The 14634-nt window shown below is 41.8% G+C and overlaps 1 protein-coding gene across 1 annotated transcript in view; it reads right to left on the reverse strand.

Moving 5' to 3' along the window:
• Nucleotides 1-14634, reverse strand: part of LOC103600286 (protein sidekick-1-like) — a gene marked incomplete at its 3' end in the record, with an annotated part of 115624 nt that overhangs the window by 34997 nt on the left and 65993 nt on the right. Inside the window, exons 5-9 of the mRNA XM_008584520.1 lie at nt 13924-14118; nt 10532-10648; nt 8695-8862; nt 6259-6361; nt 3442-3618 (exon numbers count right to left, since the gene is read on the reverse strand). Coding sequence (XP_008582742.1) covers nt 3442-3618; nt 6259-6361; nt 8695-8862; nt 10532-10648; nt 13924-14118 — 760 coding nt within the window. The remainder of the gene's footprint in view (nt 1-3441; nt 3619-6258; nt 6362-8694; nt 8863-10531; nt 10649-13923; nt 14119-14634) is intronic.

The following is a 14634-nucleotide window of genomic DNA, read 5'->3' on the forward strand; positions in this document are numbered from 1 at the left end:
AGAGTTACTGGGTACCTACTATATACCTGGCACTGTGCCAGGCATGGAGGAGTAAGCTGCAAACAGACACATTGCATCAGATGTTATAAGACCACGGTCAAAACTAAAATAGGGGAAAGGGGATAGAAACTGGCTGGCTCTGGAGACAGGGGGTGCCACTGATGAAGGCAGGAGTGGCATTCTTTTATAAGATAGTAAGGAAGCAATAAGAGCTAGGATTTATTGAGTATTCATCCTCAGCTAGGTTCCACACCAGGATTTCACAAACACTGGTTCATTCAGCCCTTATGATAATCCTTTAAGGTAAATGATATTATGTCCAGTTTACAAGTTGAGAAAACTTGCCCACAGCCACACAATCAGTAAGAAAGAGGTGGGCAGGGACTCGTGTGCAGCCTCACTCAAAGGTGGCATCACTGTTGGCCAACAGCCCTGCCAGGACTGTCATGTGTGTGAGGGGTTACCATTCCAACCTGGCTTCAACAGAGACGAAGTTGCGTGCAAAAGTACTAAATGTGGATCAAACATACATGAGAACAAGCCAAAGGATGGTCTATTTTTGATAAGTTCCTTTCTAATGCTCCTAATATATTTAACAATGTAGCTTTTAACTGAAGTGGAGAGGCAAGGGAGAAAAAGGCATTCAGGCTCTTTTGAAGGACACTATTTAGCCATAAGTACCTCTCACAGTCCCTTCTGCAATATGAGATTTTTTCTTGCTTATTTATTTATTTACTTATTGTATCATCTGAGTAAAGTATGGAAGTGTTACTGAGCCTGATTTGAAAGTTCTCTGAGAAGCAAAAAATGCCCTGCAATTGTGGGTTTTTATTATCATTGCTATTGTCATTACGATGTCAAGATCTGTTTGCATCTAAAGACATACCATGCTAGAACCTACAACTTTCCCAATTCATTCAGACTTGGAAGAGTAGAGTGCTTATTACACTAACAATTTACAAGGAACAACTGTCTTCCAAATCAATTCTATAACCAGTTGTACCTAAATTGGTTTGAATCATAAATCTGCAAATATTTCTATATTTAGAGATGAGGTCTTTTACAGAAAGCCTATTATTTTATACACACAGCAACATTTGCTGAAAAATGTATTTTACTTAGAGGAAATCAAATAAGCAAATAGTAGGGAAGATATGTAAATCAGTAGGACATAAAAATTGTGCAGAATAAAAAGAATGTGCTATATTGGAAGTACGCAATTTGGCTTCTGCTGACAGAGTCTTTATGAACCGCTAACACTTATTTATTTGATAGCAACGATGGATGATCTAAGAGTACTCAAAGGTAGTTTGTAAAATGTGAGAAGCACAATGGATTATATAAATTCACTGGTCATATCCTCCAACAGTGTCGAAATGAAAAAAAAAAAAATCCCAACCTGAGATATTGGAAGGAAGGAGGAAAGAAACAGGAGCAGAGCTAGACAAAGGCTTTTGGGCACTGACTGACTGGGTTTTTGATAGAGCGACCTGACCAGAGCTTATGGGTTTGCTGGGGTACGGGGGTGGGGGATGTGAACATCAAAGGTAAGAGCGGAATCAGCAGGAGGCTCGTCAATGGCCCGTAACATACAGATATTAATTCATTAATTCATGCATTCAGCTGACCAACTAATCAACATATAGTTATTAAGTGCCTATTGCATACCAAACAATGGAAGGCAGTCAAAATGCAAAACTGTGCCATCAAGGCACTTCTGTGTCAAGAAGGAAAGGAACCATGAAGATATACTCATCCATCCCAGTGTGATTATTGCTATGAGGGAGGATCAACCAGATGCTGGGAAGCACTGCCAGACTGCAGGAGGCATTCTGGTGTCCAAATGGCAGGAAGTGATCCTGCAGCTGAATCCTAAAAGATGTATGAGCAGGAGCCCTTCAGGTGAAGCTAGCAGAAAACACAAGCTAAGTTCTAAAGTCAGCAGATGGCTGAGGCCCACTGAATGGAGTATTGTGGGGCATGGGAAGGGCAGAAAGAGCCCAGGCTCCAATGCCTGAAGGCACGGGGTGAAAAGACCCTGGCACTCCCACACACATTTACAACACTGAAGAACTATCCGTATGGTAGCCTTTTGGCTACAGCACTGGGGCACCCAGCTGATCCTCTAGGGCCATGAGGGCTACTGCTAACTAGGATGACCTTTACTCCCAACAGATAACTAACATCTAAAGAACAAGAGATCACCCTGGACAGGGACAGACTAGAAGATGGAATGGATTTTTTTTCAGGTACTGCATGTACAACAGGGATTTCTGGATTTGTTGGTATACATCACTAACCTTTTAAATTCCACAAATAGAGGCTAGTGGAAAGCTGTTTGCTTGTTCGTTCACTCATGCATGCACACAACAAATACAGAAGACCAAGCACTTAGCACTTACCAAGCACTTTTTTCCTTTTTAATTCCCTTGGCTGGAGCCTAGGGATTCAAAGACAAATGAGACATGGTCCTTGTACTCAAGTGTTCAAATTCTATTTTTAGGGAATGATTTTTGTATATAGAATCCTTCCTGGATCAAGATGAGTAGAGTCCAGTAAGAAAAATCTCTCAAAATGGCTTTTTTAAAATGGCCCTGCATGTCAAATGTTAGCCAGGAATGGATGGGCTGGCATTGCCACTGGAGCTGCTGCTGCCCTGACAGCTTTGACTCTTTATTTCCAGGTTTTATTTTTGCACTCAAGTGCTCAGGGAATATCTGAGAGGGCACAATTTTTAAAAAGCAAATAAATATGTGTTGGAAAAATAAGATTTGTCAGCAGGCATTTCAGTTTCCTGCTCCATGATTGAGAGGGAACTGAGGAAAAGAGAGAGCAGACGTAGAAGATATGAACGGTTTCCCACCTGGGCTCCCTGGACCCCCAGGAAGATCTAGATTGGAAGTAATAGGTAGCTGCTTGCTATTTTCAGGATTTCAAAAGACTTAATGGAAAGTATCTATTTACCCACAGAGAGACAGCTGGGACTAACTTAAACTTGAAGTCTAGTTGGCTTTCAGGGGAATACTTTCGCCTCAGTGAGCTGACCCTGAAGCTTCTCACCAATCAGAAGCTCTGATGCCACTAAATGGAAAAATGAACTTATTGTTACTTAAATGCAATACAGTAAACAGAGCGTATCATGATATGGTGTCAATGGGGGATATATGACAAAAGGGATCAATGGAGGAAAGAAAAACAATAATCAAACCATTTATACCATGGATGAAGCATTCTAGATTTGAAATTACAAGAAAAACAAAAACCAAAAAACCTTGTCAATGTACATGGCTATGTAGCATAACATGCTAGCCTCGGACTGCTGACTTGGGGCACAATGTGAGCATTATACATGTTAAGTGACAGTCACTTGGAAGAGTGCCAGCTGAGTGCAGTCATGCACATCATTAGGAGCTGGTTAATACCAATCATTGCAGAACTCACATCACTTCCAACCGGGCCATTCTGGAATCATTCCCTCCTTCAGATATAATTTCACAAGTGTAGTCGCCAATGTCACCTGACCACGTCTGGCTGATGAGGAGGGACCCATCCTTCTCCACCACAATTCTAGAACTGCTAGATGGGGTGATGATCGTGTTGTCCTTCTTCCAAACAAAGCTGTGAGCCAAGCAGAGAGTCTTGTGTTACAAAACCCACAGGAACAGGATTACTGGTCTTTCCCTATCTCTTAAAAAGCAAGCAAGTGACATCCTTGTGAATACACTAAAAACCACTGAATTGTGTCCTTTAAAAGGGTGATGTTATGGTATATGAATTAACATATACGAAAGAAAGAGAGAAAAAGAGAAAGACAGAAAGAAAGAAAGAAGAGAGAGAGAGAGAGAGAGAGAGAAAGAAAAGCAATCAGGTATCTTGGTTGTAATACAAAAGTAGATGCTGAAATTAAAAACAGGACAATGAAGATGACTGGCAACATGTGTCTGATCTTGTCTGTATTTTAGAGATGGAAAGTCTGTAGAATCATTTGCATACCTGTCACTTACTAAAACTGCATCTAACATTCCTGTCCCAGCAATGTTCCTGGAGGACCAGAGTGTTGTCTGGATAGAAGGCAATGATTGTTTAAAAATATCCAGAGTGAAATTATGCAACTCCTGAAAAAACATATACCTTACCCCATAAACATTTGCTTAAATCCAACCATTCTGGCAAATTGTCCTTAAAACTGCATTTCTTTCTCATTTAACGTTTATCTATGGCAATTTTAGCACATTTTTCTTTTCAAATACAGAATCAATTAAGAGCCTATCCAGTCTTTAGACGTCCTTGGACAGGGCCACTGTTCACTACCAGATGAGATGAAAGTGCTGTTTTTATTTTCCAAAATAATTTGATCAGATTTTCAAAATGTACCCAGTTCTTTAAAGCCTTCATATTCATAGAGCACAGACATTTACAAACTACTTATCTGAAATTACCCTGAGACAGAACAGGATTGATTCCACAAGAAGGAAATGAATAGATTGCTCACTCTGGGGAGCAGCATTCAGCTATGATTATCACTTAGGGCCTGGTGCTCCTCAGGGCAGAGAAACCCTGGGACAAGGGGTGCCCCAAGAGTGCACAATCCAGTTCCTTCTCAGGATGAGGGCTCCAATTTAATCATATATAGAAAGCTACAAGAAAACCACAAAGATCCAAGGGGATTCTTTCTAAGCTGTCAGAGTAGCAGAATACCAGACTTATTTGTTCTTCATTCTTGAAATCATACTCCAAATCACTTAGAAATGAACGAATTCTTTTCCAGGCATGATAACTGTGTCTTAAGACAGCTCTCCAAGGATTCTCTAGGTAATCTTTAACTTGCTAGTTTTTGTTTGTTCGTTTTGTTTTGCATTCAGCATTCTTTTTTTTTTTTTTTTTTTTTTTTTTTGTCTTTTTCCGTGTCTGGCAACGGATCGCAACCCTCAGTGTTGCCCCCGTACCGGACTGGGGACCGGCAACGGGATCGCAACCCTCAGCGTTGCTCCCACGCCTCGCTCAGCCAGCGAGCGGGAACCAGTCTGTATGTGGGATCCGAACCCTTGGGCGGGAGCGCCGCCGCACTTCCCAAGCAGTGCACTATCCAGTGCGCCACCGGGCCGGCCCAGCATTCTTGTAACTCAACCAAATTTGGTTTTTGAGCCCTGGGGAACTCCACAGAGCCAGGTGGAGATATGGAAACTCATGTTTTGCCAAACACCCTCAAGGGGAGTGAGAGAACAGCTTAGTCACTGAATCCAGTTAATAATGCTTGTGTCCAACAGCCATCCCCTCTAAAGTGAAATGTTCCAGGAAGTAGAAAGTCATCTTAATTTCACTCATTTGGCTAACCGCATGTCCTTTGGGCTAAGGCCAGAGTGAAAATACTATGATGATTGGATCTTTCCTTCTTGATTTCTTTTCTTTTTCTTTTTCTTTTTTTTTTTTTTGTGAAGGGCCGCACCACGCTCAGCCAGTGAGCGCACTGGGGCCATCCCTATACAGGATCCGAACCCGCGGCGGGAGCGCTGCTGCGCTCCCAGCGCTGCACTCTCCCGAGTGCGCCACGGGGTCGGCCCTTATTTTCAAGGCTGTTCTGAAAATTAAAAACTATTCTGAAAGTGGCTGCTCTTCAGGAAAAAGCTCACTACTGATAGCCACTTGTCTGCTGCTATGCATTTACCAAGAGTGTCATGTTTTTCATTGTTACCTTCCCAGTCTAAATTCAAGCAAAGACAGGATATTACAATTCCTTCAGCAATTCTTCAAGTTATCAGTTCCTTTCTTTACACATGTTTTCCTCTAAGTAGGTTAGACATCTTTGGATGTCTTTCTTCTATGTGCATGCAAGTCTCCCTCACTCCCCATTTCACAATGAAACTATCCTTGGCATAGAGAAAACCCCTCCTGAGTATTGCACAGCCCCCGTGTAAACACTGCTGAAATCCTATTCGATCCCTCTGGATTTTTCTCTCATTAACTATCAGCCTCTGACAAGTACGTTTTACAGATAGTGTATTAACCTTGGCAGAAAAATCATGAAAAGCTGTATTGAAGTCATGAAGTGGAACATAGCTCACTGTAAATAATACATAAGGCTGGAGTGGAAAATGGGATTTGTGTGATTAATGATGGAGCTCATGACAGTAAGATGCCATAATCAGGGATCTGCAGCTGAAATCGAAGTTCCCAAAATTCTTCCTTCTCATCTCAACTTCACTCATAAGTTTGCAGAATATTAATAAGCCCCAAAGCATTGAAATTGACTGAGCTGACCGGAGAGAAATCCGGGGGTCATGAGTGGCTCCACAGCGCAGTGTGGCCATGGTCCCCTTAATCACCACGCGGTCCTCGGGAGGGTGAACGATGGTGGTTCGATCTGGAAAAACACAAGTCACAACTCAGATGAAATTACAAGTTTGAGAGTTTCCACCCTCAGGGGGTAATGAATTGGTCATCTGACGTCAAAACCTCCAAGTTTTATCTTGACAAAACGAGTGTAAGTGCAAATGCTCAGAAATATTCAGGGAATTGAAAACAAGCCTTTCCACACTGCAGCAAAGTCAGCCAGTCCACCCTGCTCCTTCTAAGTATTTAACCTCAAACACTGGAAGAAAACGAGAATGGAACATCATATGTAAATGCATATTAGCTTCTACACTCTTGTTTAAAATCTAGATTCTTTCCCAAGATAATCATCATTCTAGTAATTTCTAATGTTCATATAGCACTGGGTGACTTTGCAAAGTGCTTTCATTTATGTTGTTTTATTTAATTCTCACAACAATCTTGTGAGGGCTGTAATATTACTACTCCCAGTTTTCAGGAATGAAAATAGATTCTCAGAAATACAGTGACTTGCCCAACACCACAGAGCTAGTATGGGGTGGGGTCTTGTGCTAAGCACAGGCCTGACAGTTCCACCCAGACCTGTGGCCCCCCACGCTCCACAGCTGCCCTGCAGACAGCCCATGCAGCCCAACACCACAGAGCTAGTATGGGGTGGGGTCTTGTGCTAAGCACAGGCCTGACAGTTCCGCCCAGACCTGTGGCCCCCCACGCTCCACAGCTGCCCTGCAGACAGCCCATGCTATGTGTGTCCCCGCACCACACACACCTCTGAGGGGGACGCTGCTCTGGTGCCACAGACAGAGCCCAGAACTTGGGAGTCACAAGACTAAGTTCGAGGCCCATCGTGACTGCTTGCTAATAGTGCATCAGGAAAAACAACTCGGTTTTTTGTCTATGAAAGGGAATGCTAACATCACTAACAATTGTGCTGATTAAAGTAGGCAAAGTATGAGAAAACGCTCTGTGGGCCACCAAAGTGTTATACCAGTCGTTCTAGTGTTGTTATAATTTGAATCTTAACAGATGTACAAAATTTTCTGGTGAGGGATCCACAGAGATTCACACAATACTTTTTCACAAGCTTTTAAATGTATGGTTAATTTTTAGGGATACATGATGAATCAGAGGTGGTTGGCAGAGTCAACCACTAAATGTAACAAAACCTCTTTTTCAGTATGTGACAATATTATAGGATTTTGGATTAATTTCTTTTGAACTTGTGATATTTTTAGAACACCTAATAAATTAGAAAGGGTCATTTACCAAAGCAGATACAAACTATATGATTGAAAATGCTAAACAAATATGAAATAAAGTACAATGATTTAGTTTTTCTTTAAGCACAGATGGCATTTTAACAAATTATTCACTCAAGCAAGTTAAAACTTTCTCTCCTCATACAGGTGGCTTTATGAAAATCTGTTAGTGAACACTGTCTTTTGCTTTTTCCAACAATGAGCTTTTAGTAACACATATTTCGATGAAGCAGAAAGGAAAAAGTACATTGGCAATAGAATCTACAGAAAGGGGTGGGGAGGTGGATACTTGGTACTCCAATCTTTATGTTCTAGAAAGCAATTTATTCTGCATTTCAGAAATCTTTACTATCAATAAAATAAGAATGGCAAAACTGGAGAAATAATGAAGATTTTTCTTTCAGTTCACTCCTAATCTACAAGAAACATCGATACTTAATATACTAGAAGTGTTTTAGTTGATCACAGTGTTAGTATAGAAAAAAATATACTTTCTTTAGGATTTTAATTCTTGATTTGTTTTTCTTATAAAACACTTATAAAATCAACCAACATATCAATTTTGTCATTCAAGCTAGTTTGGTATATAATATTTCTACTCTACTGACTTTAAGTCAATCTTTTATCTCTCCTAAAACATCCCCATTAAATCTTTGACTACATTTTCTTTTTTTTTTTTTTTCCTTTTTTTGTCTTTTTTCGTGACCGGCAACGGATCGCAACCCTCAGTGTCGCGCCCGTACCGGACCGGGACCGGCAACGGGATCGCAATCCTCGGTGTTGCTCCCACGCCTCGCTCAGCCAGTGAGCGGGAAACCGGTCTGTATGTGGGATCCGAACCCTCGGTGGGAGCGCCTGCCGCACTTCCCAAGCGGCGCACTGTAGCAGTGCGCCACCGGGCCGGCCCCTTTGACTACATTTTCTAATTATTCTTTTAGAAACTGAAAAATTAATTACTCAACAGATTTCTATAAATTAGTTGTAAAAATAGTTATTCTCCTTTGATTAAATTAGAGAGTCCAAGGGCATATTGACATTCCCTAAGCACAGATGACATGGTGATTAAAACATGATTAATAGATGGTTCACACAGACTGGTTCTTACTCCATACGGTTAGTGTTGCAGAGGCGTTCAGCGATCCCTCTGTGTTGGCTGCATAGCAGGTGTAGTTGCCAGCATCCTGGATGAAGACAGGAGTTATCTGCAGACCCCCTGATTCAAGAAGCATGAACCTAGAAATCCGGACAGAGCCACTAGCCAAAATGTGGCTTCCTGAAGACAGTAGAGAAAACAGGAATATAAGAGCCATAACACTTCAAAGAAAAGAAGGTAATGGTTAGAGCCACAACCAAGAAAATAATTAAGGAAATAATCAGAATAAAGTGAAAATTTTATGCATAAAAATAACTGAAGCAGTTTCCTTTAGCATTATTTAGAATAATGAAAACCAAGAACATCCTAATTGTCCAATATTGAAAGATATGCTTTTTTGGAAAATAGGATAATTTGGTCAGGCTCCCCTCGCCTTGGAGTGGTTCAGGGTTGTTTGGTAACATTGTGTGTGTGGGTGGAGTAAGTTCGCCTGCATGGCGGAACCACTTTGGCTGATGTTTTACTGCTTCAGGCACCTGCCCCATGTGGCCATGTTTCTTCCAGACCTGCAGCTTCCAAGGACTGTGTGGCTGGTTACCTAGCTCATAGACCTGCATGAAGGGGTCTGGTGACCCAGCCTGGCATGTGAAGGGTTTGTGACCCAGTCTGTGAATGGGCTTGAGGGGTCTGGGAGCTCCAGACCCAGCCCTAGCTCAACCATTGGCCCAGTCAGTGCAGGATTACTGGCAGGTAAAAGAGCCGTGATACCTAGCGTAGTTGCCTAGCTTTACAATTGGTGTCACGAACAGGATTAAGAGCTAGACAATTGGTGCTGTGAGGATTCCAGGCCTTAGCAGTAGTCTTTGTCATAGCCAGACATGCTTAAACAAATAATGATCCATGTACATGATTGTTATTTTTTGGGTGATTGCTTTTTATTTTTCTTTGTATTTATATGCAAGTGACATTTTTCCATATAAAGCTATTATGTTTAAAATCAAGAAAGAAAGAAAAAAAAGAAAATATATGAAATAAAAGAACCCACCCCTCTTATTGATCTGTAGTTTCCCATATATTTGTTTATAAGCTATGTTTGAGTGTGTGAATTATACCTTTGAGAAGCCACCACATAGTTTCTCATAGCATGAAAAGATAAAACTTTTGAAGTTTCACCCAAATATAGTCCATCATGCATAATTAGTTAAAATATGTGAGTCAACACAATTCAGCACAGATTTGTTAAGGATGGACTCTGTGCACTCCTAATTTATGGGCACATATGCCTAACTTTTAGAAGGGGCTGTGGGAACTACAAAGACAGCCTGTGACTGACACAACCCTTCACAGGAACTGAAAACACAGCTGGAACTAATGTCTTTCACATGTCTTTCTTAAAAAAAAGAAAAGAAAAAAAAGGACACGATTCTTAATTTTGAATATTATAAGAAAGAACTCCTTCATTTCACAAATGAGAAAACTGAATGCTAGCAGAATTACTTCAAATCTAATATTTAATATTTTAAGGAGTCCCAGCAGGCCGAAGGCACTCTATGAAGGGCTTAGGTAGAGAAGAGTGATATTTGCACAATTAGTATTACTTTGTTAATGTCTGTTTCCTTTTCTAGAAGGCAGGGGTCTTTTCTGTCCTATTCATCCTTGTACCTCTGGCATCTAGCACCTGGTAGGCATTCCATAAACTGTTACTTAATCGTTATTGAGTGAATGAATGAATGAATGAATGAACAAAAGTGAAAATAAGAAAATACAATCACTGGCCCAATAGGTTCATTTTCCACATTGGCCATGCTGTTGCATGGATACTGTTGCATGGATAGTGGATACTACTTACCTCTCTTCCATGTGATGGCAGGTTTGGGAGCCCCAGACACCTCACACCTTAGAATGGCTGTCATCCCATCAGTAACTGTGGTGTCCACTGGACGCTGGGTGAATGCTGGAGCTATATCTGAGTAGAGGAGTTAAACAACGAAATGATCAGTGCATTGTCCCTTAGAGATGCTCAAACCAGTCTGGTGGAGTAGTCCATATGGACTTTATAGAAATAATCACAAAGATAACTGTAGCAATAAAAAATGAAAACCTTTCAGGAGTGACTATAACCCTCTATTATTCGTCTCCTAGGTATTACCTACCTTTGTTTACAGCCTAGACAGAAAATACAGTTTCATGATGTAATGAAAGAACAAGTGGGAAAGTACAGGGGCCCAGGAAAAGCAGTTTTACATGAATGTTAAAGAGAGAAGAGACATTTATTTAGATAAGCCAAACTGCTTTTGTTCTTTAAATAAAAGAAAAAGCTAATTTTTGAATATAAAATGTCATCCCCAAGATGACTTTCTAGGATCTGCTCTCAAAGTTAAAATAAACAGGTTTCAGGAACTTCAATAAAGGTCAATTTCTGGGAGGTGTCCTGGGCCCCAAATGTTGGGGTTTCTTCTTGTTTATGTAGTCTGGGCTGGTTTCAGCTAGGGCTCACCTAACTTTGTGCTACTCTGGTAACAATTAAACCATCAATCCCTGTACAACAGTGATCTGCATCTCCCAGATCTCATGTGAGAGCCCCTGGGGCTGATGCCCTCCAGAAGAAGAAGAGGCAGGACTCAAGGAGACTGAGGCACAGCTGCCTGCTTCTTCCTTCCTTCACCTGAGGGAATCCCTACAAACCACAGGTACGTCTTAGTGACTCCAAAGCACATCCTGAAGCTGGATGGTCATTTCTCTCCACCTCTCATGCAGCTATCTGAGTCCTGGGCTGGGCCTAGTGATGCAGGGGCCTCCTAACTGGTCTCAGTGCATCTGCTCTGGCCTCACAGTGGATGCCGCACCAGCCTTTGGGTGCTCTTTGGAAGCTGTCTCTTTTGAAGTCATTTACTTCAAGCCCTTCCCCAGCTCAAAGCTCCCTAAGGCCTCCTCCTGCTGAGCCTCGGCCCTCCAGCCCATGCTAGTCGCCTTAACCTCTTTCCTACCACAGCTGCCTTGCTCATCATCAGGCTCCATCCTACCTGCCTCCCTTCACTTGGACATGTGTGAGCAAGGTATTTGCAGTCTGCCCCCACCCCATGACATTTATGTCCCCAAGATTTCACAAGACCAGCTCCTTTTTGCCTTCAGGTTCAGCATAAATGTCACCTCAGAGAGACCCTCCCTGACCACATGTCTAACGGAGACTCCCCTGGTCACCCTGTCGCCTCATCTGGTCTATTTCTCTACAGCACTCATTGCTAGCTGAAGTTGTCTTGTCCTTTACTATATTTCTCCTCCCTCATGACTCTCTGTCCTGGAAGCTGGGGAACCTTGCCTGTCTTCCTCATAGCCGTGTTCCCAAAGCCTAACCCAGAATGTCTAACACAGACGCTCAATAACCATTTGCTAAATCAATGAATAAACATTGATTTTTTAACACACATTTTCCTTTCTTTAAAGGTATTTCTATTTGAAATAAATTCATTTTGCAAAACCCTGTACTTAGTGAACAGATAACTTAGTATTATCATTATCATTTATCATGGTGTGATCAATTGCCATGGTAACCAGTTTAAGTAGCACTTTCATTTAAATTTCCAATCTCATTCTCATAAGAACCCTGTAAAGTGGGCTGGGTTTTACTCTCATTTTAACAGATGGGAAAGCTGAGGTTGAGAGTAATTCAGTGATGTACACTAGCTCACTTTCTCTTCTAATTCCTAGCTCTCTCACTAGAGCACCAGAGTGGAAGTTGGCAAACTACAACCTGTGGGCCAAATCCAGCCTGTCACCTATTTTTGTAAATAAAGTTTTATTAGAAGACAGCCACTCCCATTCACTTATGAATCATCTGTGGTTGCTTTCATGCTACTACAGCAAAATTGAGTAGTTGTGACAGAGACCATGTCCCTCAAAGCCTAAAATATTCACTATCAATCCCTTTATAGAAAAAGCTTGCCAATCCCTGCTCCAGAACATCCTGGCCCACAACTGCAGGATAGGCATTAAATACTTCTAATAGATCAAAACGCAGTTTCTTGCTTAAGTACCTGGCATTGCTTCTACTGCTTGAAGCAATATTGGTTTCCTACACTTCGAACTGTAGGACAAATTTGACCCCTGGGCAAGGTTCAAGAAAATAACCCCTAGTTTACCAGAATATATATATGGATCTTTAAATACTTTGTCAGTCTCTTCACAAGCTCTGGCTGATGAGAGGAATCAGCCATGCGCACACTGACATGGATTTGCGTTCTCAAATATCTCCCACACCTGAGGATATCGGCATTTTGCTTCCAAAAGGGCAAACATGAAAGGTATAATTCCATAATCACTAAATTGCACTTCATTTTAGAATAATATTACAACTATGGGAGATTAAAAAGAAAATCCACAGATACAATGAAAACCTTTACCTTTATTTTATTTTTCAAAGACGGAGTGCCATGGTATTTCTATTAATGGGATAATAAAAGAAACTCACAAAAGAACTATAATTGTTCAATAAAACTAAAATAGAGAATGAATATAAAAAATGGAAAAAAGATCAAAAGAGAAAGATTAGGAGTAAGCTATTCACACAACAGTTCTTCCAATTCTGTCAGAAAAATGGGGAATTTTTTCTATTTCTCAAGAAAAAGGGGGGGCTCAGTGGTGAAAAAATGAGAATGAATATAAAAAATGGAAAAAAGATCAAAAGAGAAAGATTAGGAGTAAGCTATTCACTCAATAGTTCTTCCAATTCTGTCAGAAAAATGGGGAATTTTTTCTATTTCTCAAGAAAAAGGGGGGGCTCAGTGGTGAAAAAAAACCAAGGCTTACATAAGAACAGGGAGGGCACCAGGGATTGGGGAGACAACTGGGTGTCTTCACTGTTCATGGGCTTCCGCAGAGCTTCCCCATGGGACCCATAAATGGGTCTGAGTGTGGCTGAGGTGTGATCCTCCTCAGCTGGTCACCTCTGGCCACATCACCCTGTCCATTTACCTCAGGGGGCTGAACAGACACTACCAGGGTGTCTTCACTGTTCATGGGCTTCCGCAGAGCTTCCCCATGGGACCCATAAATGGGTCTGGGTGTGGCTGAGGTGTGATCCTCCTCAGCTGGTCACCTCTGGCCACATCACCCTGTCCATTTACCTCAGGGGGCTGAACAGACACTACCTTTTTCGGTGTGTGTCATATAGGGAGATGTTCAGAAGCTCTGGCCTAAAAGCCCAGTCCAGAAGGTCTGGCTTTGTTGATAGGCAGTACTCACTGGTTACATCCAGGTAGGTGTGGGTCTGGATCTCTCCTCCTTCATTACTGGCAAAGCACTGGAAGATCCCGGAGTCCTCTGGACGCAGCTTTTGGATGCGCAGGCCTCCACTTGAGAGCACTTTGTACCGAGGATTCTGGAGCTTGCTGATGGAAACAGCATCCTTGTACCACTGGAGGGTGGGAAGAGGGACCCCTGTGTAGGAGAATTCCTTTCATGAGGATTGAGGCAAAACTGTTTCAAAGGCTAAAATGGTGGTATTGTAAGGGCATTTTCTCATCTGTTAGTTCTCTAAACCACCTTGTAAGGAGTTATTTTTCTCATCATATATGAAGGAATCAACACAAAGAAGCATTAAGAGGAAGAACAGAAGTGAACTCTGGACATTTGGGCTGCAGATCTTCCCAAGCTCTTCTCTGAACCTACACAAGTTTGTGCTCTTGGTGGAAAGAAAGATTCCAACTATGAGTGACTTCAGTATTCAGATGGAGATAAAGGTCTCTCTGCTGGTCTGTAGTGCCCAATTCTGTCCCTGCACAGGAAAGCTCGGGTACAGGGTCATGAAGGCAGGAGGCAGGGTGCAGGTCTTGGGCAGAGTACTTTACCTATCTCTCTGCTCCCTCATATATGGGTAAGGGAGTAATCCTCATGATCTAAAAAGGCTGCGAGGATTAGACATGCTTCTATATATACACACACACACACACACAC

The sequence above is a fragment of the Galeopterus variegatus genome, unplaced genomic scaffold (genome assembly GCF_000696425.1).
Source record: "Galeopterus variegatus unplaced genomic scaffold, G_variegatus-3.0.2 Scaffold3294, whole genome shotgun sequence".
Lineage (NCBI taxonomy): Eukaryota > Metazoa > Chordata > Mammalia > Dermoptera > Cynocephalidae > Galeopterus > Galeopterus variegatus.